The sequence below is a fragment of the Castor canadensis genome, chromosome 9 (genome assembly GCF_047511655.1).
Source record: "Castor canadensis chromosome 9, mCasCan1.hap1v2, whole genome shotgun sequence".
NCBI lineage: Eukaryota > Metazoa > Chordata > Mammalia > Rodentia > Castoridae > Castor > Castor canadensis.
The window spans coordinates 144180007-144207127 of NC_133394.1; the positions used below are offsets into that span (position 1 = coordinate 144180007).

Below are 27121 nucleotides of genomic sequence, written 5' to 3' on the forward strand. Positions count from 1 at the left end.
TTTTCTTTTAAATGAAAAAGTCACATTTTGGAATGGTTTTGAAAGTTTGGAAGGTCTTTCATGAGGAAGAGATTTATTTTCATGAAGGGTGTAGCCATGTGCTTCCCTGTGGCAGGCACTGTTCTAGGTATGAGTTTGTAATTACATACATATGTGTATGTAATGGTGAACAAAATCGAACAAAAAAATGCTGTTTTTGTTGAGCCTAAGAATTGGAGAGGCAGATAAGAAATACAGGCAAAATACATATTCTATTAAAATATATACTTCTCTACAAGTGTTGTAGAGAAAATAATGAATGGAAAAGATGCCAGAACGAGGGAGAAAGGTTGCAGTTTTAGGTAGAGTGATTGTTTAGGTTCTTGGAAGAATTTGAGTAAAGAACTGAAGGAGATGAAGTTCTTTGCTTCGATATCACCTTAGGGAAAACTTAATCTTTTCTGGGAAAATTGATAATACCCATGATAGGAATTTAAATGTCTTCCTAACAAAACTTACTATGTTTGTCTCAACACTCCAAGACAGCAAAGGGATGACCATCTTTTTCCTACATATTGAAAAGGAAAGGTTAAAACTGTCAAGATTGAGCCTAAGGCTGGGGTTGCAGCTCAGTGGTAGAACACATGCTTAGCACGTTCAAGGGCCTGGGTTGATCCACAGTGCACATGCACGCGCGTACACACACACACACACACACACACACACAGATGAAGCCTTTCTAAGATATTACATCAATTCAGTTGATTAAAAAGACTTAAGACTAAACTTTGAATCTTTCACCTGCTTCAGTGCTTTTTCAGGTTAGCAGTACAGGGGGCAGTACTGGGATTTAAACTTAGTGCTTGCTAGGCATGCACTCTACCACTTGAGCTGTGCTCCCTGCCCTTTTTGCTTTAGTTATTTTTTCAGATAAGGTCTTATGTTTTTGCCCAGGCTGGCCCCAATTTGCAGTCCTCCTATCTCTGCCTTCTAAGGAGCTGGGTTTATGTGCATGAGCCATTGGGCACCTGGCCTCCAAGTTAGCAGTCTTTGCTTATCTTGCAGAAAAACTACTATTCTTCACAGGATATTTAATTTTTAAAGATTTTCTAAAATAAACAATATACATTCAGGTAGGGAGGGCCAAAAAACTCAGAAGAATGGCTTAGCAATAAAATTTTATAGTAGAATAAGTAAGGTTTACTAAAGTAATTTTAATTTATATTTCATTTATATGTCTGGCTAAAGGAGGAATTTAAGCTAATATCGATAAATAGGAAATCAGTAGTAAAACATTTGGTAATTCTTTTTATTTATATTCCTTTGGTGTTTATGCTCCATTTTATTTTAATTAAGTCTTCCTTAGTCTGTTAAGCAGCTTTATTTTTCGTAAAGCATTCAAGTTAGGCATTAAGGTAAGCACAGCAATAAGATTCTGAAAAAGGTGATCAAAATACAGTTTTTCCTTTTTGGTGCAGTGAGTGTGGTGTTGGAGATTGAACCCACTGCTTCACACATGCTGCAGAAGCAGTCTGCCGCTGAGTTAACATCTCCAGCTCCATGGTTTCTTGTGGTGGTGGTTGTAGTAGTATAACCTGTTGTAAATATCTAATCTTCATAGATGTTGCTAAAAATTCAAAAGCTATACTCAATTTTAACTACTTCACATTTCTGTGGTACTTTCTTTTGTTTGATTTTTTTTTGATCAGACTAATTGAGTTCAGTTTCAAATTTCTTCTTTGTCTCTTTTATTTAGGCACAATAACTGATGTTATTTATGGATCGTTTATTCCTTTGAAGTCATACTTTTTTTGTGGTCCTGGGATTTGAACTCAGGCTTCATGCTTGCAAAGCAGGCACTCTACCCCTTGAGCCATACCTACAGTCCATTTTGCTCTGGTTGTTTTGGAGATGGGGGTCTTGTGAATTATTTCCCTGTGCTGGCCTCAACCTGACTGTCCTCCTAATCTCAGTTTCTCAAATAGCTAGGATTACAGGAGTGGGGCACCAATGCCGGCACTTTTCTATTCTTTTGAAGAATTTTTTGCTATTTTTTCAGTGTTCAGCAATCTTTTCATTGCCTAAAATTAGAATTGTTTGCAGAAAGGAGTTTAAAGACAGCACAAAGTATTTTACATTTAATGATTCTATGAGTCTCTAATAGCCTAATTATAATTAATTTATTAAGTTCTTTGGATGTTTGAATTATTTTACAGAAGAGTCTGCAGAGGAATCAATTGCTATCAGCATTGCACAAATGGAAAAACGTTTACTCCATGGTTTAATTCATAATGTTCTACCATATGTTGGTACTTCTGTAAAAACTTTAGTGTTAGCATACAGCTGTGCAGTTTCCAGCAAAATGGTATGTATAAATTAACACTAGTTTGTGTATTAAAAAACATAACAGTGATAGAATTTTGATTTGCAAATTCAATTAAGTGAAATTAAGTGAAAAAGAGTTCAATTAAGTGAAAAAGAATAATTGAGTACCTTCCCTTGGGTAGGTATGCACTGCTAGCTTTCAAATTATTTCACTTCTTATGACCACCTTTGTAATGTAGATAACATTGCTCACATACTATAGATAAGGTAACTGAGACTATGAGAGGTTAAATGTTTTACTCAGTTTCCTATATGTTACGTGATAAAGCCCAGTTTTATGTGATTCTTTATTATATGTAAGGCATGGTAAGATGGACAACTGAGATGAAATCACTGTTTTATAGAAGTGCAACCTCATATCAGAATCTCTTTGAGTATTCTTTATGACTTCTTACATTAAAACAGCCTTGGGTATTCCTTAAAAATGCAGATTTCCTGGGTCCAATGTCACAACTACTACAAGAGACTAAGTTTTGAGCTTGGGTGTGTGTGTGTGTGTGTGTGTGTGTGTGTGTGTGTGTGTGTAATGCACTATATGAATGATTTAAAATCTGCATGTTTGAGAACCACTGGATTATGTTAACTTGTTGTCTTTTGCTTATTTAACTGAAAGTCTGCAGATCTTCACAGTGACTTTTTCCCTTTGTAGGTTAGGCAGATTTTAGAGCTTTGTCCTAACCTGGAACATCTGGATCTTACCCAAACTGACATTTCAGATTCTGCATTTGACAGGTTAGTTATTTTAAAATGCTTAAATATAATAAATTCTAAGTATGGATCAGTAGAATTGTTCTGTAATTTTAATTTATTTGCATAATTGCTATTTAATCACACTGTTGTTTTTACTAATAAATCTAGATGACTGTAACTTGGTAGCACCTCCAGTTTTTTTGTCTTTTATCCATAGCTTCTTCTTAATCCAAAAGTTTTGTATCATCTTTTCATCTCTGTGATCTTGTACTGTGTCTAGACCTTTGAGCCCTGCTTTGTAACCATCTTGAACTACTAGATGTTTCTACGATTTCACTTGGACTCTTAAGTGCCATTTGGCAAAGCTCATTTTAATTTTAACAGTTTTTTTGGTACAGGAGCACTTCAGGCTACACTTTTTGCAGATTATACTTCCTTGGATACTACAAGCTTTCCCGTAGTGCAACCACTTTTCTTATCTGAGCATGTCCTATCACAGAGGGAGACTTATACCCTTCTTTAGCTAAGCAGAGCTTGTTTGTTCTTTACCTTCTCTATTAATCATTAGTTATTACTGGCTTTTATGTGTATATTGCCTCTCCTCTGCTGCTTCCTTTTAACATGATAAACTAGGTCTCTCCTGTCCTTATTCTCTCATGTTAGTTAGCAGTGTTATTAGTTCATTACTACCCTTACTATCTTTTTTATCCCTGCCACTAAAAATAGTGCCTGATAATAGATATTCAATAAATGCTTGCGTAGTTACATTAGATTTTAAATCTTTCTTCTAATACTTATCTGTATACATGTAGTCAAATGCTTTTGGGAAATTTAACAATATCCACTAATAGTCTTCTTACCTCTTAATTATAGTTGGTCTTGGCTTGGTTGCTGCCAGAGTCTTCGGCATCTTGATCTGTCTGGATGTGAGAAAATCACAGATGTGGCTCTAGAGAAGATTTCCAGAGCTCTTGGAATTCTGACATCTCATCAGAGTGGCTTTTTGAAAACTTCAAGTAAATTTACTTCTACTACATGGAAAAATAAAGACATTACCATGCAATCCACCAAGCAGTATGCCTGTTTGCATGATTTAACTAACAAAGGCATTGGAGAAGAAATAGATAATGCACACACTTGGACTAAACCTGTTTCTTCTGAAAATTTCACGTCTCCTTATGTGTGGATGTTAGATGCTGAAGATTTGGCCGATATTGAAGATACTGTAGAATGGAGACACCGAAATGTTGAAAGTCTCTGTGTATTAGAAACAACATCCAACTTTGGTTGTTCCTCATCTGGTTGTTTCAGTAAGGATATTGTTGGACTAAGGACTAGTGTCTGTTGGCAGCAGCATTGTGCTTCTCCAGCCTTTACATATTGTGGTCATTCATTCTGTTGCACAGGAACAGCTTTAAGAACTATGTCTGCACTCCCAGGGACTTCTGTAGTGTGTAGAAAAGCATTAAGGACTACATTGCCTAGGGGAAATGACTTAATTTATTTTGGGAGTGAAAAATCTGATCAAGAGACTGGACGTGTACTTTTGTTTCTCAGTCTGTCTGGATGCTATCAGATCACAGACCATGGTCTTAGGTAAGTAATAAGTATTAAGAAATGGAAATGTGGTCATTCTCAAATGAAATATAAAAATTTTTGATCTAAGTTCTTCCTTTTGGTTGATTTATTTTAGCAAGAGGGTTAACTAAGGTTTGTCTTCAGAGGAGTAAATCTAACTTCTGTTATCAGCATGAAGTTTCATTTCAGTACATTCAGATCCATTTTGATATATACAAGAATGTAAGTTTTAAAGTTTTTTTTTTTTTTAATAAATTTTTATTAGGAAATATTCATTATATGCTGGGGGGGTGGGGATTTGTAGTGACAATTTCAAATAGACTTACATTGTACATTATTTATATTCCCCATTGTCTCTCCCCCTCAGCCTCCTTCCCACCCCACTTAAAGCAATTGCAAGAGTTAGTTCTGTTTGATACAGATATTTGAAGTCCATCAACCATATACTATCACCTTAATCTCTTTCGTTCACACTTTCCCTCCCACCAGTAGCATTTGTTGAAGAGGCTGTCTTTTCTCCACCGTGGGGATTGGGTGACTTTGTCAAAGATCAGTTGGCTATAGATGTGTGGGTTTATGTCTGGATATTGTGTTCTGATCCATTTGTCTTCCTGTCTGTTTTGTGCCAATACCATGCTGTTTTTATTGGTATGGCTCTGTAGTATAGTTTGAAGTCAGGTATTGTGATGCCTCTAGCATTGGACTTTTTGCTCAGAATTGCTTTGGCTAATTGAGATCTTTTGTGTTTCCATATGTATTTCACGATTTTTTTTCTATTTCTGTGCAGAATGTCATTGGGATTTTGATAGGGATTGTGATGAACATGTAGATTGCTTTTGGTAGTGTGGCCATTTTCACAATGCTGATTCTACTGATCTATGAGCATGGAAGGTCTTTCCATCTTCTGATGTTTTCTTTGCGTTCTCTCTTCAGTACCTTATAGTTTTCATTAAAAAGGTCTTTGGTTTCTTTCATTAAATTTATTCTGAGGTACTTTATTGATTTTGAGGCTATTGTAAATGGGACTGTTTCCCCGATTTCTTTCTCAGTCTGTGCATTGTTGGTATATAGAAAAGCTACTGATTTCTGTATGTTAATTTTGTGTTCTGCTACTTTGCTGAGAGAGTTTATGATTTCTAGTGTTTTTTTGGTAGAGTTTTTGGGGTCTCTTAGGTATAGGATCCTGTCATGTGGAAATAGGAATAGTTTGAATTCTTCCTTCCCCATTTGAATCCCTTTTGTTTCTTGCTCTTGTCTTATTGCTCTGGCTAGGAATTCCAAAACTATATTGAATAGGAGTGGAAAAAGCAGACAGCCCTGTCTTGTTCCTGCCTTTAAGGGGAATGGTTTCCGTTGTTCTCCACTTAGTATGATGTTGGTTCTGGGTTTGTCATATATAACCTTTATTATGTTGAGGAACATTCCTTCTATTCTTAGTTTCTTCAGTGCTTTTATCATGAAAGGGTGTTAGATTTTGTCAAAGGCTTTTTCCTGTATTTATTGAGAGGATCATGTGGTTTTTGTTCTTGTTTCTGTTTATATGCTGTATTACATTTATGGATTTACATATGTTGAACCATTCATGCATCCCTGGAATGAAACCGACTTTGTAATGGTTTATGATCTTTTTGACATGTTGTTGAATTCTGTTTGCCAGTATTTTGTTGAGAATTTTTGTGTCTGTGTTCATTAAGGATATTGGTCTATAATTCTCTTGTGTGGTTACATCTCTGTTTGATTTTGGAATGAGTGCAATACTGGCTTCATGGAATGAGTTTGGTAGTGTTCCTTCCCTTTCTGTTTCCTGGAAGAGTTTGAGGAGTATTGGTGTTAATTCTTTGTAAAGATTTGGTAAAATCTGGCCATGAATCCATCAGGTCCTGGGCTCTTCTTTGTAGGGAGACTCTTTATTACTCCTTCAATTTTGTTGTAAGTAATAGGACTATTTAGCTGGTTAATACCTACTTGGTTCAATCTTGGTTGATTATATACATCTAGGAATTTATCCATTTTGTCTAAATATTCCAGTTTACTTGAATATAATTTTTCAAAGTACTCTCTAATGATTCTCTGGATTTCATTGGTTTTTGTGGTTATGTCCCTTTTCTACCTCTGATTTTATTAACTTGGGTCTTTCTTCCCTCCTCCATTTACTCATGTTGGCTTAGGGTTTGTCAATTTTGTTAATCTTTTCAAAGAACCAACTCTTTGTTTCATTAATTGTTTGTATGCTTTGTTTAGTTTTAATCTCATTGATCTTGGCCCTGTTCTTTATTTTTTGTCTCCATCTGCTGGTTTTGGGTTTGGTCTGTTCTTGTTTTTCTAGGAGTATAAGGTATATCATTAGATTGTTTATTTGAGAGGTCTCTGTTTTTTTAATGTAAGCACTTACAGCTAAATTTTTTCCTGTAGCACGGCCTTTCCTGTGTCCCACAGATTCTGGTAGGTTGTATTTCATTTTCATTGAATTCCAGGAACTTTTTGATTTCTTCCCCATTACTTTGGTCACCCGTAGGTTTTTTAGCAGTGTGTTGTTCAGTCTCCATGTGTTTGAATATTTTCTGGGATTTCTTTTGTCATTGAGGTCTAGTTTTATTCTGTTGTGGTCTGATACAATGCAAGGAGTTTCTTCGATTTTCTTGAATTTGTTGAGACTTGCTTTGTGCCCTACAATATGATCTATTTTGGAGAAAGTTCCGTGAGCAGCAGAAAAGAATGTGTATTGCCTAGTTGTTGGGTGAAATACTCTGTAGATATCAACCTATTTGGCCTAATGTGTGGAGTAGCTCTGAAGTTTCTTTGCTGATCTTTTATCTGGACAACCTATCTATTTGTGACAGTGGGGTATTCAGGTCTCCCACTATGTCTGTGTTAGTGACTATCAGTGCTCCTAGGGCCAGTAGAGTTTTTTTCATGTAGACAGGTGCCCTTGTATGTGGTGCCTATATGCTAAGGATTGATGTTCCCTCTTGATGAATTGTTCCTTTAATTAATATGAAGTGACCTTCATTGTCTCTCCTGATTGATTTTAGTCTGAAGTCTACTTTGTCACAGAGTATAGCTACTCCTACCTGTTTATGGGGTCCATTTGCTTGGAAAACTTTTTTCCAGCCTTTGACTCTAAGCCAGTGTTTATTTTTTTTTCAGTGAGATCAGTCTCTTGTAAGCAACATATGGTTGAGTCTTGTCTTTTAATCTAGTTTGCTATTCTATGTCTTTTGGTGGGGCATTGAGGCCATTTATATTCAGTGTTAATATTGAGAGGTGCTTGTTGTTTCTGGTCATTCTTGTTTAGTCTTACCTATTCCTTGTTAATTTGACTTCTTGCTCAAAAGGGTTTTTCTTTCTTGAGTCTTCTGTCTCACACTAGTTTCTTCTTCTACATGTAAATGTCCTGTAAGTATCTTCTGTAGTGCTGGCTTGTTGTAGTACTTGTCACAAATTCCTTTAGTTTTTCCTTGTTGTGGAAGGTTTTAGTTTCTCCTTCATTTAGGAAGGATAGTTTTGCTGGGTATGCTAGTCTAGGTTAACAGTTGCTTTCTTTCAGGGCCTGAATTATGTCTTTCCATGACCTTCTTGCATTTAGAGTTTGAGAAATCTGCTATTCTGGCGTGTTTGCCTTTGTATGTAACTTGTCTTTTTCTCTTTTGCAGCTTTCGGAATTCTTTCTTTGTTCTGTATGCCAAGTGTTTTGATTATGATGTGTCTGGGGGTGTTTCTTTTTTGGTCCTGTTGGTTTGGTGTTGTAAGGTTCCTTTACCTGTGTGACTCTATCTTAAGGTTAGGGGAGTTTTCTGCTATTATTACATTGAATAGGTTGGCAGTGCCTTTAGTTTGTATCTCTTCTTCTTCTACACCCATGGTTTATAGGTTTGGTCTTTTCGTGGTGTCTCAGATATCTTGCATGTTCCATTCGTATTGTCTTAGGATTCTTTTATGATCATTTACTGTTTGGTGTAATTCCTCTACTTTGTCTTCCGCTCATGATACTCTATTTTTAACTTGCTTCACTCTGTTGGCCTAGCTTTCAATTGTGATATTTATTTGGAATATTGAGTTGTTTATTTCGGATTATTTGTCAGGGTTTCCATATCTTTATTGGTTTCTTCTTTCATATCTTGGATAGTCTTCTTAATTTTATTCATCTGTTTGTCTGTATTCTCTTTTGAGCTCATTTAATTGTTTATTAACATTCTCTTTGAAGTCATATACTAACTTTTGTGTTGCTTCTTTGAGGTCGTTAGTCATTTTTACTATTGTTTTTTTGAAATTCATTATTTTTTAACCATGGTGGAATTGGCTTTTGTTTCATTCTGAGTTGAGATTTAATGCATCTGGAGTTGTTTTTAGTTAGGGTTTTGGTCCCTTACACCCCTTTAGTTGGGGTTTTGAATTTTTTCTCCTGGTACTCCCAGCAGTGTTCCTCAGACAGAGGTATGCTGGATATGTTACCCCTTGCAGGGTTCTTGTTGTGGTGTTCATTACCTCTTTTCTTTCCTCTGGAGTTTGTGCTCTTTGATGGGGGCATGGGGACTCTCCTGCAGTCACAGTGTTGGATCTCTGTGCACTCTGGGGGGCGGGCCTCCTAGCACCAGCAGAGTACTGGATTGCCACTCCGTGGAGTAGCTGGGGTTCCAGCTCTTGGACAGGAGAAATGTGACTTTTCTGCAGGGAGGTGCAGTGTGAAGCACTGGGCTTCTGGTGTCGCCTGCAGAGTGGCAGGTTATGTCTTTCCTCAGTATGGAATTTGGTGTTCTTGTTCTTTGGAGGGGGAGAGGGGGCTCTGTTGCTGTTAGGGACAGTAAGGAGTGGTGGGCCTCTGTGCTCTGTGGGGAAGGAAGCCTCCTGGTGCCAAAATATAGCAAGTCTGGAGCCTGAGGTTCACTTGGCTGTGTGGTGGCAGGCTCTTGGCACTGAGTAGCATGTTGGGGGTACCCTTGGGGCAGTAAAGCCAGCAGGCTTGAATCATCTGTGCCCACAAGGCAGCAGTGGCTCTGGAGTCTACTTGTGTTGGAGCATGGGTTTCCAGGAGCCATGGCAACTGCTGGAGACCCTGGGAAACCAAACCTTTGGATAGCAGGAATTCTGGGGCCTGCTTTCCCGGCGTGAGCTCCAGGAGGGTTGTACAGTAGTGCTGCAAGCATGGGGGTGCGGAAGGGACTGGATGGGACGCCAGGCCTTCAGGTAGTGGGAACCCTGGGACCTGATTTCTTGCTCCGGCTTCAGGGAGTGCAATTCAGTGGCTCTGTTGCCGGCCCAGGAGAACCAAGCCTGCAAGCAGTGGGAGTTCCTGGCCCTAATCTCTCATGGTGGCTTTAGGGAGTGCAGTTCAGCTCTTCTGCTACCTCAGCTTTGAAGAAACAAGCCTGCAAGTAGTGGGAAGTTCTGGGCTGATCTCATGCTGGCTTCAGGGAGCTCAGTTCTGTGGTGGTGTTTCTGGGGAGACCAAGCCTGCTGGCTTGTGCCTTCTGTTACCCGTGGAGCAGCAGAAGCTAAGGATCCTGCCTGCACAGGGGCGCTGTTTCCCTGGAGTTTGAGGGTGAAGGTAGCATGCCCTGTGTGGTGGGGGGCTGTGGAGCTCGGAGTTCCTATGTGTGCCAGGAAGTAGGATTTACTGCCAAGGGAGCACCAAGTGATGAAACCTGGAGCCACAAGGCACTCCGTGACTTCAGGGGCAGGGGATTGGGAGTGTTGAGGTGGGGGTTCTTCCCATTCCTCCCATGGTTAGCTGTTTCTCTGTTTGCGGATTCAGAGAGGGCTTTGCTTCTTGCTGATTATGGGATCCCATGGGTAACTTTTGGGGTCCTCTGATTTTCCTTTTTCAGGGTAGTTAGACGCCCTGGGCTATAAGGATGTCAACAAATCACCATCTTGCCTCCCTGAAATTTTAAAGTTTAATGCATACATAATAATGGGTCACATTACATTCTTGTAACATTTTAATGGATTAATAACTTAGTTTTTACTTTCAAGGACTTGTAACAGAGAAGAAAACATATATACCACATTCCCTTACTGGGTAACATTTGTGTATGTTACAGTTTTATGTTCAAGGATTTTAGAAAACAATGTCTGTAGCAATAGTTTAGCCATTTAAGCAGAAACCAAAGCCCTGTTGAGCTAGAGTTAGATTATGTAGCTAGAGTTTTAAGTTTTGGTTTGGGATCATGGTCTACTTATTGCTTTCTTTTTTTTTAGACAGGGTCTCACTGTCTAGCTCGGGCTGGCCTCAAACTTAGGTTCTTCTTGCCTCATTCTGCTGAGTTGCTAGGAGTATAGGCATGTGGCACCGTGCCTGGCCTTGCTGCTTTCTTAATGCCATAAAGATAACATGTGAGAGAGGTTTTTTCCCCTTTGTTTTGGAAGTACAATATTAGTCAGATTAAGCTATCCCCCTCTCCCCCTTTTTTTTCCCTAAGGGAAAGGAAAGGTAAAGGTACATTCATTAATCCTGATTGGTAGATCTCCTTAGCAGTCAGCTCTTTGGTTTTATGGGACCTATTTAGAGCTCTGCTAGGTTATGAGAATGCTCTTACTGTATAGTGTTGGAGATGATACCGTGACTTCAGGGCCAGACAGACTTGGTATGGATTGATGCTGTTTTTTCTCTATAACTGGCTTTGTGCAAAATACTTAACTGCATCGTTGTAAGGCTTACATAAGTTTAATACCTGTAAGGCCTTTAATGATGCAGAGTAGGTTTTCAGTAGATAGTACTTCTGTGCAGTAACTATTTGTCTTGGTATGAGCTTTTGAAAATTGGTTACTTATCTCTTTAATGATTAGTTATCAAGGTAGTATAGTGAAAAATTCACCCAGCATAAAACCTAATACTCTTATCACTAGAAAATATGTTTAATATGAAATTATTATAAAAATCTCTTGTAAGTTTTTTACAGAACCAGGTGTTTTCCCTGTACTATTACTATGGATTGTCTGCTGTTGTTCCAGTTCAAGTGCTTGTATTATTTATTTATTTATTTATGTTGGTACTGGGGTTTGAACTCAGGGCCTCGTGCTTGCTAGGTAAGTATTCTACCATTTGAGCTGCTCCACCAGCCCTTTTTTGTACTGGGCGTTTTCGAGATAGGGTCTTGCAGATTGTTTACCCTGGCTGATTTTGAACTGCAGTCTTCCTAATTTCTGCTTCCTGTGTAGCTAGGATTACAGGCATGAGCCACCAGTGCCTGGCAGAATTCACATTTTTTTTTCTTTTTGGTGGTTACTGGTGTTTGAACTCAGGGCCTTGTGTTTGCTAGGCAGGTGCTTGACCACTTGAGCCATTCCACCAGCAAGTGCACGTATTATAGTTAGAAAGCAAAGATAACCGTATTCTGAGTTTTATTCTTTTGAAAAATTTAATTACAGGGATACATTTATATTTCTAATATAATTTATATAATTCTATAATTTATCTGATTTTAATTTTATTGTTTGCATTACTGGTGTTTGAACGCAAGGCTTTGTGCTTGCTAGGCAAGCAAGCCCTCTACTTCCTGAGCCATGCTCCTAGCCCAAATTTTAAATATTTTTGAATGCAACTTCATTTTAAAGTAAACAAACTTTTTGGTTCACTTTATAATTAAAATAATTCATTTTCCATTACTGTTATCTTTTTCATTACCATCATACCTTATTAAAATTTGAGGGTTTGTTCAGCTCCATTTTCAGTTGTTCAAAGAAGGAAGTCTGTCTATATATATATTTTTATGGCTCTGGCATTTGAACTTGGCCTCATGCTTGCTAGGCAGGTACTCTACCACTTGAGCAATGCCTAAGCGCCCACTACTTCATATATAATAAACAGGGAAAGTTTCTTTGAAAAGAGGCATCTTTTGAGTTGAAATCAAAGTGAACATAGTACATTTTCTATATGTTTTCCAGGAAAGAGGCTAAGGAAAGAGCATACATTTAACCTTTAAAATGCAACTCTTTTTGCATTCATTATATTACACTGTTAGGTGACTGACTTTCTTTTTATTTTAATGCTAACATTCAGAGCTATAAATTTCCCTCATAGCCCTGAATCCTGGAACTGTTGTGATTTTGTTTTCATTCATCTCCATTTCCTTTGGTTTGTTCTTTGACCCACTGGTTGTTTGAGTGTGTATTGTTCAACTTTCACATATGTGACTTTCCAGTTTTGCTTCTAATAATTGCTTTGTAAGTTCATTTCATTATGATCAGAAAAAATACTTTCTTTGATTTCGGTCTTTTAAATTTTATTTTAGTTACCATTTATTTATTTTGCCAGTACTGTGGGTTGAAGTCAGGGCCTCATGCTTGATAGGCAGGTGCTCACCACTTGAGCTATGCCCCCAGCCATTTTTTTGCTTTCAGTTATTTTCCACAGACTCTCATTTTTTTGTGCAAAACTGGCATCAGACCTCTTATCATTCTGCCTATGCCTCCTTCATAGCTGGGATCTCAGGGGTGTGCCACAATGCCTGGCTTATTGATTGAGATGGCATCTCACTAACTTTTTGTCTGACCTGGCCTCAGTGATCCTCCCTGTCTCCATCTCCTGAGTAGCTGGGGTTATAGGCATGAGCCACTGTGCCTGATTTTCTTTTTTGATATTTTGAAACAGTGTCTTGCAGTGTAGGTCAGGCTGACCTTGAATTTAATATGTAGCACAAGCTGGCCTGGAACTCAAGATCTTCCTGACTCATCCCCCCCCAAGTGCTGGGATTACAGATGTGTACCAACATGTCCAGCCTGTATTTTTAAATTTTTTTTTAAAGAACCTCTAAACTATTTTCCGTGATGGCCACATTAATACACATTCCCACCAACAGTATACAAAGGTTCCTTTTTCTCTACATTCTCACCATCACTTACTTTTTCATCTTTTTTGATAACAGCTATCTTAGTAGGTGGGAGGTGATACCTCATAGTGGTTTTAATTTACACTTCATTGATGGTTAGTGATGTTGAGTACTCTTTCATATACCTGTTGGTCATTTATATGTCATCTTTAAAGAAATGTTGAAATCTTTTGCCCATTTTTAATCAGATCATATATTTTCTTGTTGCTAGTTTATATGAGTTCTTTATAAATCTTGGATTTTAACACTTTAACTCATACATTTTTTGCAGATATTCTCTCCCAGTCTGTAGGTTGCATTTGCATTTTCTTTATTACTTACTTTGCTCTGCAGAAACTTTAGTTTGATGCAGTTCTATCCATTTATTCTTGCTTTTTTGTTCTTAGTGGGGTTTGAACCCAGGGCTTTGCACTTACTGTATAGGCACTGTATTGCTTGAGCCACCCTTCCTCTTGATCTCAGCCTCCATGTAGCTTGGAATGATAGTGCCCAGCTTTTGATTGAGATGGGGTCTGGCAAACTCCCTGCCCGGACTGACCTTGAACCACAATCTTCCTGATCTTAGCCCCCCACGTAGCTAGTATAGGCACAAATGATCCACTCCTGGCTGTATTCTTGAAGTTATAACCAGAGCTTTTGGTTTGGTATCCAAGAAATTACTGCCAAGGCCAATCTCAAGGAGCTTTTCTCCTCTGTTTTCTTTAGGTCTTTTATCCATTTTGAGTTGATTTTTGTGTTTGGTGAGAGGCTGTCCCTTCTTGAAAATTATTTCACCATATATGTTTGGATTTATTTCTGGACTTTGTATTCTGTGCTGCTGGCTATATGTCTGTTCTTATGCATAATTTTGATGTATTTCATTTGATGTGCTAATATTTATTGAGGACTTTTGCATTAATGTTCATCAGAGACATTGTTTTGTAGTTTTCTTATGGTATCTTTGCCTGGCTTAAATGTCAAGGTGATGCTGATCTTGTAAAATGTTTTAGGGAAGTACTTGCTCCAGCTCTATTTTTTGGGGGGGAGGTGTGGGAAGAGTTACGAAATACTGCTATTCTTTTTTTTTTTAAATTAAAGAATTAAATAAAATTATTGGTAAAATTCAAATGTAAACATGTTCCTTGGATTTTTTTTCTTCATTGGATAGTATTTAATTATTGCTTCCATCCTTTTGTTTATTTCTTATTCTGTTCAGACTTTCTATTTCTTCCTGAGTAAACTTTGGTGGGTTGTATTTTTCTAGGTATTTGCCAGTTTCCTCTAGGATATTATATTTGTTGACACGTGATTATTCATAATAGATCCTTTTTATTTCTGAGGTGTCTGTTTTAATATATCCAGTCTCATTTCTGATTTTATATGTTTTTACTTTAGCTAAAGGTTTTGTTGATTTTATCTTTTCATAAAAGCTGACTATTAGTTTCATTGATTTGTTTTTTCCTGTGTTTTTTCTATTCTCCATTTGACTTATTTCTGTTTTGATCTTTTTATTTCCTTCCTTCTGCTAATTTTGGGTTTAATTCTTCTTCTAGTTCCTTGAAGTATAATGTTAGGCTGTCTCTATGAGATCTTTCTTTACATATTTATTGCTATAAATGTGTTATTTAGTGCTGAAGGACAGTTTTGCGGGGCATAATATTTGACTGACTTTTTTCTTTTTGATCCTTTTGGCATTTTGAGTATATCATCACATTATCCTGGCTTGCAAAATATCTACTAAGAAATCCATCTAATTGGAATTCCCCTATAATGTGGCATGATATGTATCTCTTGCTGCTTTTAAAATTCCTTTGTCTTTTTACAATTGAGTTCAAATATGCTTTGTAGAGAACTTTGTTCTGTTGAATTTTTCTTAGACATCATTGAGCTACATGGATTTATATGTCTGTATCTCTTCCAAGACTTGGGAAGTTATCAACAGTGATTTTATTAAATAATCTTAAGTCCCTATCTTGTATTTTTTATCACTGAGTTCTTTAACTCCAAAATTACCAGTTGGTTCTTTTTTTAAGAAAGATCTATGTTGAATTTCTCATTTTGATCATAAATTGTTTTCCTGATTTTATTGAAATGTCTGTTCTCATCCCACTGAGTTTCTTAAGATTTCTTTTTAGGCAGTTCATAAATTTCTTTGTGGTCAATTATGGAGAATTACTATGTTCCTTTGATGGAGTCACATTTCTTTGCTTTTTAATGTTTCTTGTTTTACTGTATTGATTTGTGAACATATGGTGGAGTAATCACTTCCTCCAAATTTTACTGAGTGGCTTTAGTAGGAAAATACTTTCACCTGAAGATGGACTTTAGCATGTTTGGTGGCTCTGGTTCCAAGTAAATGAAGTGGTATAGCGTCCGTGCTGCTTCATCAGCTGTATTCTATATCAGCAATGACTGATGTGCTTCAGTGGCCTAGGCTGCAGTAGTTTGTGGCTGCAGTGGTAGCAGTGTGTGTTGTTTGGAGCCTTAGTAGCACAGGTTTTCTGGGTTCTCATGTTCTCATTTTCCCATAATGGGACTTTTAACTAAGGGTATCCTTCAAACGTGGCTCACAGCAAGTGCAGACATGATGGGTCTCAGTGCACAGGTACTCAGAGCAGCTCTTAGATTTGAGGTACTGAATTTAGGATTTCATGACCTTATGAGGCATTTGTGTTTAGAGGAGAGGGTCAATCTGTGAGGCAGAGGTGGTTGAAAATTGCCCACAAAGCTGGTGTATGTGACTCTGAGGCACCTCTCAGCACCGTGAGCCCAGGAGTCGGGATTTTAGCTGTGACTAAACTATTCCTCTGTGGGATGGGGAATAGCAATGGCTCAGCACTAACAGAGTGAGATTCTGGAGGTTTGGGCCCAGGGAGCAGGGTATAGCTGCAGATGGGGAACGAGAGCCATTAGGGCATTAAAGCAGTTTAGGTCACTTGAAGGATGAGGTACTGTACAGTAGTGATACTGGATCCTGGATTGTAGGACCAGTAGTGTTCTAGACTCTCTGAGGCAGAGTACAGTGGCAGCAAGGACCCTTCAGTGGCAGAGTGTAGGTGTGTCTTGGGCTTTGGTGGGCAGGAAGCTGCACAGCATTGACTGTACTCTCTTGGGAGAGGGAAATGCCTCAGCAGCTCAGATTCTTAAGGAACTGGTCCCATTCTAGAGAAGCAAATACTGTACTTCTTTGGCCTGACAGGGCAAGGTTTCTCAGCTCAGTCTTTGGGATACAAGGTTCCATTTAGCTCAAGCACTGTAGGATGTGACTGCTGTGGGCAACCAAAGTACCATTTTCTTAGGAGGTAGTGTATGTACCACTTCAGTTCAGGGATAGGAGTGTGTAACTCCTTTGGGTGGCCAAGGAATTGTTTCTGCAGGTTGCTAGGTACTGCTTCAGCACTGGCACAAGGGTACATGGCTACTTATTGTGGTCAGGACATTAATTCCTTAGAAGGTAGGAATCATGGGCACCAGGCAGGGGTGAGTTAGTGACAATAAAGCCCAAGGGGTGGAAAGGTGTGGTGACTATTTACTCCTGGAGCAGAATGTGGTCTAGCAGTCATTCTGGTTCCAAGGTGATGTAGCACAGTAGCTGTGGGGGCCACAGCTGGGCTTAGCACCTGCAAGGACTGGAGGAGTTCCTAGTGGTGAGAACTGTAAGTATAGAAGGTGATGAGGGCTGCTGGAGTTCTTTTTCTTTCATTTCTCTTCAGTGAGAAGTCCTGGTTGTTAGTTGGGAATTGGGTGGTAGGGTGAGATGTTTTCTTCCATTCTCTGTGTGACCATTCTGGGCCTTTGGGCCCCTCAGGTTTTCTGTTTGATACTCCTTTGCTGTCCTGGGTTCTTTTCTTTTGTTACTTTCATGAAAATATACTTGTTTATTCCTTATTTTTGGCTCTCTTTGTTAGGGGACTGATTGCCTAGGGCTTATAGTTGGCTATCTTGCTTACTTTACTTCTAAGAGCTCTTTTAAAAGTTACTGCCTACAAATTCTGTTATCTTTATCATTTATTGATTGGTCTGTTTCTGTTGATTGATTTTCTTTTTCCAGATTCTTTGACTCTTCAGTAGCTTTTGTTTGGGTACCAGATAATGGGAATTATATACTGTTGAATTCTGGGGTTTATTTTATTCCTTTAACAATTGCCACTTCTAAACCACTCCCTTACTTGCACTGTTTCTGTAACTTGGAACATATTTCTGCAACTATTTCTTCTTCCCAGGTGAGGGAAGAACTTGTATATTACTTATCTGGCATTTTATTGTGTAGACCTGTTTTTTGGGTTATGTGACTAGCATACTTAGGCATTTGTGATAAGACATCAACTAGAATAATCTTTGTAGAATGCATTTTTCTTACTACTTGTTATTACTCCTCTATCTGAGCCTTTCTGTGACTCCTACTGCCTTTTGGGTAAAGCCCAAATTCATAGCCTTTTCTTACTTCTGTAATTTGTCTGTTACTGTCTTTAGATCTCTTGCTGTTTATTTCTTCCCATCTGTACTCTTGACAAAAAAGACAGTGAATGGTTTCTCTCTCTCTCCCTCCTTTCCCTCCCTCTATTTCACACAGACACACACACACACACACACACACACACACACACACACACACACAAAACCTACTTTCCCTACATTTTTTCATTCTCCAAAGTACCTTGTTTTTGTCCTTAATCACTGTTTTTGCTGTCTATCAGCTAACTTTTGTTCCTATCACAGCTCTGTCACTTATGGGAAACCTTTTCTTACCTCCCAAGGTTTTTCTTCATATTCTCAGGAGTACATTTATCATATGGTATTATAATTTCTTATTCACTTTGTATTTGTTTGATTTCCCAGAAAGATCAAAGACTGCTGCACAAATGGTTTACTTACTCATTTACTGAAGTGTGCATGTGTTATAAAACTTTACATTTCATGCAGTTTGTCCTGCATTGAGACATGTTTTGATATCTTTCATACTTCTTTTTGAAAGTTGTGTATTTAAATTTTTATTATGAACTATTTAGCTTTATAGACCATAAATTGGTAAACTTTAAACCTTTTACTTTCTTCCTTTAAAGACTTCTTGGGCTGGGTATGTGGTGATGCATACCTGTAATCCCAGCACTGGGAAGGCTGAGGCAGGAGGATTGCAGGTTTGAGGCCAGCCTTGGCTGTGCAGCAAGTTCAAGACCAGCCTGGGCTAATGGCAAGACTTTGTCTCAAAAAACAAACAAACACAAAAAACACCTGTCAAGCCACTGAGATTCTGAACTACATCTATTGTTAACTTAAAGTCTGTAGGGATGGTGGAAATCTGTGATTTGCAAAAAAAGGAAATATTTCCCTTAACTAATAGTTTATATGTTTTTAACATACTAATTTCATGTTATCTACACAATCTTAATTTTTTAAACTCAATTTATTATATTTACTTTCTTAACACCCCTTTTCTTTTTCATTTTTCACAGGTAGAATATTGCTTTAGTTATCATTGCACAGAAAATTTACACTTTTAATTTTATTATTGATATATTTTACCTATGTCATTGTTTCAGCCACCTTCACACTTCATCTTACATAAATTACTGTTTTATTCTTTTAGAATGTGCTGCTAAGCTCTCTTATGTTAAAATGTAACTCATATAACATAAGTACAATCCTTTTTTAGTGTGCAATTCAGTGGTTTTTAGCATATTTACAAGGTTGTGCAACCAATCACCATTATCTGATTAAGAAACATTTTTATCATCCCCAAAAGAAGTCCCAGGCTTATTAGCAATCCAGTCCCCTTCTCTCTTGTCCCCAACTAATCTACCATCTGTCTTTGGATTTACCTGTTTTGGAGTAATAGTGTTAATGGAATCATACAATATGTAGTCTTTTATTTCTGCCTTTTTTAAACTTAGTGTTGTTTTCAAGGTTCCTGCCTGTCATAGCATCTCAGTACTTTGTGACTGTGTAACATTTAATTATATGCATATACCACAATTTGTTTAGCCATTTATAAGTAAGCATTTGAATTGTTTTTATTTTTTGTCTTTTGTGAATAATGCTGCTTTGAACATTTGTGTGCAAGCTTTTGTGTAAATATGTTTTAAATTCTCTTGAATTTAAAGAATTCTCTTAAATTCTCTAGGAGTGGAATTACTAGGTTATATGCTAATTCTATCTATGATTTTCTGGGGAGCCGTAAAACTGGTCATTATTTAAAGCTTCAGTAATTTTTACTTACTTACATAATCTGGTAGGAGAATGAACATTACAACTCAAAGATTCAGCACCTTCTTCCTGTGTGGTTTGAGTTACCTTACTGTTTTTATAAAGAAAAGTTCATAGACTTCTTTATTGAATGCCTTTAGGAAAAATGTAGAAAGTTTTTCTGAGTTAAATGTATTCCCACCTAAGGATGAGGCCACTCATTAGTGTTTTATAGAAATTCTTGAATTTTCTTGTTGCCTAATTGTGAAAGATATATAAAGTGGTCCCCTGGACCATTGGGCTATAAAAGTTTTTGTAGATTAATATTGTCACATTATTCCTCTTCACAGGGTTTTGACTCTGGGAGGAGGGCTGCCTTATTTGGAGCACCTTAATCTCTCTGGTTGTCTGACTGTAACTGGTGCGGGCCTGCAGGATTTGGTTTCAGCATGTCCTTCTCTAAATGATGAATACTTTTACTACTGTGACAACATTAACGGTAATGCCTTCTAACAACAAGATGATTTTTGAGGAACTGATTTAAAAATTTTTGGCAATTCTAATAATTTTTATGGTTCCTGTTTGGTTTTCTAGATTACTAATTACACAAGTTGTCTTACTTTCAGACTTAGTGCTTCAAATTTAATAAAATTAAAAAATCATAGATTTTAATTAACTTCTTGAAAGGTAAGTTTTCTTAGGAATAGATATTTCAAATACCGTTATGTCAGAGTGATGAAATCATTCAAAAATGATAAGTTGTTAATAGAAATACTAAAATTCTTGTGAGATTTTGGGAATTTCTGTAGAGTGTTGTTGTGTTAGTTAACAATTTAGTGGTAGTGGTGTTCTAGATTACTGATTTCTTAGGGATGACAGGCTGATTTTTCTTACAGCACAACTTTTCCTGTGTGGTATATATAAAGGAGGACTTTGGTAATATGAACTTCTCAGGAGTTCTGGGTCTGGTTCCAAATGCATGTCACTGAAGTTTTAGGAGATAGTGTGTACCACTGAGTAGATGTGGAGATGCTTTAGGCATGGCCAAAATTCCTATGGTATTTTGGAAACTGACTCCTGAACTACTTTTACATTATCATCACATAAATATTTCTTGGCTTTTTTTTTTTAATTTATTCTTTTTAGCCATTTCCTATCTTCCAGTTGGCCTATTGAATATACTTATTTAAGGTACATTCTGAGTCCTTTAGGGTGTTAGGTAGTCATTGGTAGAGACTTAAAATTCTCAGAAATATAAAAAGCTGCTCCTCAGTTACTAGTAAACAAATCACATAGTATTGATAACTGCAGAAAAATTAGATGGCTCTGATTTAACTATTCACCTGTCTTTTTATAGCATCCGCTGATGTCTTTGAGAGTCCACTTCATTTTAATTTGACAGAAATTGCAGTCTGGATGTTTTGTTTTGTTTGTTTGTTTGTTTGTTTTTTGCAGTACTGGGGTTTGAGCTCATGCCTCATGCTTCCTAGGCAGGCATTCTTACCCCTTGAGCCACTCCACTAGCCTGCAGTATGAGTTTTTTTCAGTCAGGATTATTGACAGGAGCCTGGAAGACTAATGAGAATAATGACTTATCAGGAGGTAGAGAAATTAGCAAATTTGCCATTGCTCAAAAATTAAGTTTTCTTTAAAATATGCATGACGAAACAGGAAATTTTAGCTGTCTTATTTCTGGAGTCATGTTGGTGCAACAGATGATTTTTCACGTTCTTGATGTGTCAGCATTAAGTTGGAACATAGATTTGCTATCTGTTGCCTTTAGTGTATAGTCAAAGATTATATGGTGAAAATGAATGTTATTTTGGTTGTGGCCTACTAAGCCTGTAAAAAACAAAGTATGTTGATACGACAAAGCAGTTCCTTTTGTGGATGCACAGGGCTTGAGAAGTAAGGTTTTATTTTGTTTTTAAACATAAATCTTATCACTATAGGTTTAGTGTACTTTCCGAGGGCTTGCAGCAGGTATTATCAAGAATAATCAGTAAGCAGTGATTTTTTATAAAGAAAACATTTTATTTGTTGAAATTGAATTACCCAAATAATTTTAACATAGGTTATACTTGAGAAAAAAAAATCTCACAAACTAATTTGTTATATTTATTTTTGTATATATAGGTGTTTTAGGTGGTGAGATATATAGGTTTTCAATTCATTTTTATGATTTGCTTCCTTATTTTGTGTTTGTGTTTTTAAATGTCTTGAAAAAGATGAAAGAATAAGTTATATGCTTAAAATCTTTAGTACTTTATTAGTGTTCTTTTCATCTTAATCTGTTTTGAATATATAAATATGGTGTTCCAAAGGAGCTGTGGTATTTTTGTTGAATATAAGTGTTTTTTTTTTTTTTTGAATAAATGATTGGTAATTTTCAGCTAATTTTAATAAAGACATCTGACTTTGAAAAATTTCAATGGAAACTGTAGTGCTTGAATAATCTGATACTAAATTTCCTTTTATAACTTGCTAAAGCATGATTTGGAAGAAATGAAAATTCTTTAAAGTTTACAGGGTGACTTGTATAACTTGTGTTCCAGAATTCCAGGTAGTTGCTCTTAAAGCAATGCTTTGATATTATCTTTACCTTAAAATGACATATGGACAACCTAGAAAGTGTTAGAATTTTGTCCAGTTTGCAAGATGACACTGTTTGCATAGTACCTTTCAAAGCATGCACAGGAAATACTTGGTGAATGCTTCAGGACCTCCTTTTAAGTACTTTTAGTTTTATTTTTCTGAAAGTAGTCAATGTGTTCTAATATATGGTCTTAGAGTAATGAGAAAGCATATTTTAGGTGACAGATTCTATTTTAAATATTTGCAAGTAACATTTAACTTAAAATGTATTTTATTAAAAGAAAATCTTCATAATTATCAGGTAATTAACTAAAAGCATTAGTTGTAAACTAAATAGTAAATGATGAGTAAAGCAGAATTGTTTTCTAAGCACTAGCAGAGATTTTGGAGATTAGTCAGTCATCAGATTCAAATAATTACTGTGTTTAGCAAGATACTGTACTAAGCACTGATACAAAACAGGAGTTTCGATTCTTCTAAATGATCTCCATGGGTTTTAAGTTTGTTATGTAATCTGAAAATAAAAGGTTTTTAGCCATATGACATCTACAAAATTCTTTACCATTTAAGAAGTGTTCATTATAATGGTACAGTTTAGACCTCTGAAGAACATTTGAATAATGATTGCAAACAAATTGTTTTGTATTGATTTGGGTTTCAGTGTATGCATAATTTATGAATTAAGTTAGATTAGTTCATAGTTCTGGAGGTGACAGTCTCAGATGACTTGCTGTCTTATATTTCTAATTTAAGTTAAAGAGGAATTAAAGGTAAGTGAAGGTAAGTGCAGATGTATATACAGCATGAGAAATGTCCAGTATTTAAAACTGAGAAGAGTCTCATAATCAAAATTTGGAAAAATAATTGCTACCTTTACAGTTATTTTCATATAATGTTTAAAATTCTTTTTTACAAAATTTATTCTGTACCATGATTTAAAAATTGTTAACTCCAATTTTATTTCCCTGTTTCCTTTATTACTCTTTAATATAATTTAGCCCTCATGTATTATAACTATTTGGGTTCTCTTTCCCATATTGAGATAGAAATTTACCAGTGATAAGTCAAATATTTAAAGGGAACCATGTTTTGAATTGTCAATGTCTCTTGAAGTATAACTGTCTACTTGATGTGTTGGCAGCCCAACATATCTTGGTCATATTTCTTTCTAATACTGCATCACTTTTTCTGTTCATTTATTGTTTCTGACAGCTCTTCTGTTTTACTAAAGGATCTTACTGTTAACATTGCTTACAACTTTTATGCTTTGGAAATTGCTATTCTCTCTTTTTTTCTACAATATGAGATTAAGTTTAACACTTTTACTGTGCCCTGAATCTTCAACAGAATAAAATCCCTTGATGGATACTGTCACTTTTATAGATTATTAGGATCAGGTACCAATTACTGCTCTGTTACTGACTTTGTTATGGATGATGTTACAGCTTTGAGCCATTTAATACTAATTATTGGTATTTACCTATAGACTTCTAGGAGATCTGTGTTTACATTTGGAAACACCAATATAGTAATTCCCTCTCTTTATGTACGTACAATCCCACCAAAACTCAAATATCCTAAGACATACTTGAAGAAGATGGCACTCTTTGGTTTCTTTGCTTGTGGTATTAGGGACTGAACCCAGACTCTCATGCATGCTACCTAAGCCCTTTACCATTTGAGTCACACCCCCAGTGGAAAGTGACACTTTTTATGTATTTATTAACTTAATTTTATTTTGGTGTTACTAGGTTTTGAACCCAGGGCTTCACTATTGCTACACAGATGCTCTGCCATTTGAGTTATGTCCTCCAGCCCCAGGTGGCACAATTTATGTCAGTATAAGTAGGAATTTTATTTTGTGATGATTCAGGAGCTACTGACAACGGAATTGTGTTTGTTAGCTTTCTACTTAATCCAGGGTACAAATTTTTATATACGTTTTTCTCCACTATGCTGTAGACTTTGAGAGTAGAATGACCTAGGTGGCTTGGGTGGAAACTGAGGATGCTGGGGCCCTGTCTTTTGAGTAGGATGGTGAAAGCTATGTGGGGTCTGTATAGATGTGAGTCTCAAGGAAAATTACTTCATTAGTCCATTTGCACTGTTAGGATTCCCTTTTACTTTTCCCTTGAAAACCAGTTGCATACTTTACTTCCACTGCTTCCAGCCATTGCTTACAATTTTTTCCCCTGTAAGCTACACTGTTGAATTCATTGTACCATTTCTTCTTTACCTCTCTGTCATCTGGGAAAAAAAAAAAAAGTGGGTACAGCCAGGTGGGGTGGTGTGTACACTCCAGCTACCAGGAAGGCTGAGGCAGGAAGATTGCTTGGGGCCAGCCTGGGCAACATAATGAGGCCCTGGCATTAAAAAAGGGATATAGAGATTTTGAAGTATTTCAGGATGTTTTAGTTTGGAAAATTGAAAGTCTTCATGTGTGTTTCCTTTTATTTCTCCCTTAAAAATTTCAAGACTAGCTGGGCACTGGTGGCTCACACCTATAATCCTAGCTACTCGAGAGGCAGAGGAGAGCTGGAGGATCAAGGTTCAAGGCCAACTCTAGGCAAAAAGTTTGAGAGACCTGATTTCAGCCAAGTGGCATGTACCTGTCATTCCACTATGTAGGAGGTTGAGGTCAGAAGGATTGCAGTTCTAGGCCAGTCTGGGCAAGAAGCTTGTAAGACTTGTCTCAACAGAAAAACTGGGCATGGTGGTGCACACCTGTCATCCCAGCTGTGGTAGGAAGCACACCATGGAGGATCGTGGTCCAGGCTTCTCCCAGGCAAAAAGTGAGACCCTGTCTCAAAAAGAACGAGAGCAAAAGGGCTGGGGGTGTTTGGCTCAAGTCATAAAGCACCTGCCTAGTAAGCATGAAGCCCTGAGTTCAAACTCCAATCCCACCAAAACAAAATTTTTTTGAGAATAGGATTTCATACTAATAAAATGATAATCCAATACATTTTGGCAAAATCCAGCAATTCAGGAATGTCATGAGGTAAGTGTGTCACGTTAGGGGAATTGAAGTGAGGCAGGGTTTGGGTCTTGGAGCCAGGCACTAGATGATTCATAGGCAAAGCAGTAACCACTTAAGGGGTGAGAAAAGACAGCTAAGAAGGGCAAAGGTGGGGTTGAGTGGTACGTAGTAGGTAAAGCTTAAAATAGTTTTAAAGGGAAAGCCTAGTCAAAGACTAACAGTGGGAGAAGAGTTTCAAAGCCTAGGATTTCTTATCAGGGGATTTCTAATAAGTACAAATTTGTACTAAAATTTTTATCTTGAATTTGTGGTTAAGATGACTTCACTTTGTGTCTTATTTTAAGGCAAAATACTCAATAAAACTGCTTTATAAATTTTATTTTTTAAGTTTTGTAAATTTTAAATATTTGGCACATTTAAATTTTAATTAAAAAAATGAAATAGCTTTTTATTATTAAATAAATGTGGACTTTTGATCTAATTTTATAAAGTAATTTCAAACTATGTACTCTAGAAAAATTTAACATATGAGCAGAATGATACAGTGTATCCTCATATGCCATTAATTTCAGCAGTTCTAAATCTGGGGCCAGTCTCTTTTTATCCATACCATTGCCCATTCCTAAATGTGGTATCTCCCTGGCCTCATACTGATTTTTATATTAAATACAAATATTTGAAAATAAATGAAAACATAAGCTATTGCAATTCCACATACATGTGTAAAGTTTAGTGTTTCTTTTCTTACTTAAAGATAGGTTCTTGTATCCATGATGAAATGTCTGAACATTGGACTTCAGTGACTATATATCCTAAGAAATTCTCCATTTTCTTTTGTTTATGCCATCAGTAATACAAAGAGAAAAATTAAATGTCTGGAAGTACATGTATTCTGTATGTTTACTTATAAGTACTTCCTTATAGTGGTACTCACATAGTTGCCTTCTTGTGCAACAAAGTGCTATTTAAAAAACAAAATAACGTAAATTTAAAATATATTTCTTAGTGAAGCTAGGTGTCACTCCCAGTTACTATGATTTACAGTTATAATCTGCTTGATATGTTCTGTGGTAAAGTTACATTTAATGTACTTTTTTTCATTTTGTGTTGCCCTTATCACAGTTTTAAGTGGTTTTTCTACTGGATACATAAAGAACTAATTAAGTGCTCTTTATTTGTTCATGGTACAAATATACTGAAACTTCAACATAATATAAATAACCTTTTCTACATTTGCTTTTCTTCATGAAAACTGTCATTTATTCAAAGTACTTAACTTTTAAATATGTGCCGTAAGACTTCCTTGTTACTCTCTAATTCTTAGCAGTGTTTCCTAATGGGTCTTTTATTTTCTGTCTGGTAGCATATGTAACTGGGATAAGATGTCAGTTATTCCACAAATGGTTTATTATTATTCTTTGTGAGTCCCAGTTTTTGTTATGTTTTAGATGTTTATTTAATAAATCATTCATTTTATATTCAAGTTTTGGAAAACAAAATTTTGTCTAATACTGCCATATGATTTTCAGGGGTTACAGATGTTCAATAAAAATATGTTAAGCTTGTTAATTGTATGTCTCTGTAGAATATTTTGTTTTAAACTTTGAACTTAGTATTTACTGTAATTCTTCAATACTGGGTTCTTTTGCCTAACCTAACATAGAAAGGATTGGTTTTTGCCTTAATTATATTTGTAGGAAGGCTATTCATTTCATATAAATCTCTATTGTTAAATTAACCTGGCAGTTTTGCTTCTGTGGATTGACTCTTTTTCCCCCCCTTGTGTTTTGATGTTGTAGGATTTTTACCAAAAAAAAGTATTTGCTTCCCTTCTATTCATCTTTTGAACTATGAAGGATTTATTAGTTAAAATCAAGTTGGTTTTGGCAATTTTTGTCCGATTAATTTTTATATACTTATTTGGATT

At 36.5% G+C, this 27121-nt stretch overlaps 1 protein-coding gene across 1 annotated transcript in view; it reads left to right on the plus strand.

The window, feature by feature from the left end:
- Nucleotides 1-27121, plus strand: part of Fbxl5 (F-box and leucine rich repeat protein 5) — a 48829-nt gene that overhangs the window by 20789 nt on the left and 919 nt on the right. Inside the window, exons 7-10 of the mRNA XM_020171638.2 lie at nucleotides 2196-2344; nucleotides 3014-3096; nucleotides 3928-4650; nucleotides 19973-20121. Of these exons, the coding sequence (XP_020027227.1) occupies nucleotides 2196-2344; nucleotides 3014-3096; nucleotides 3928-4650; nucleotides 19973-20121 (1104 nt within the window). The remainder of the gene's footprint in view (nucleotides 1-2195; nucleotides 2345-3013; nucleotides 3097-3927; nucleotides 4651-19972; nucleotides 20122-27121) is intronic.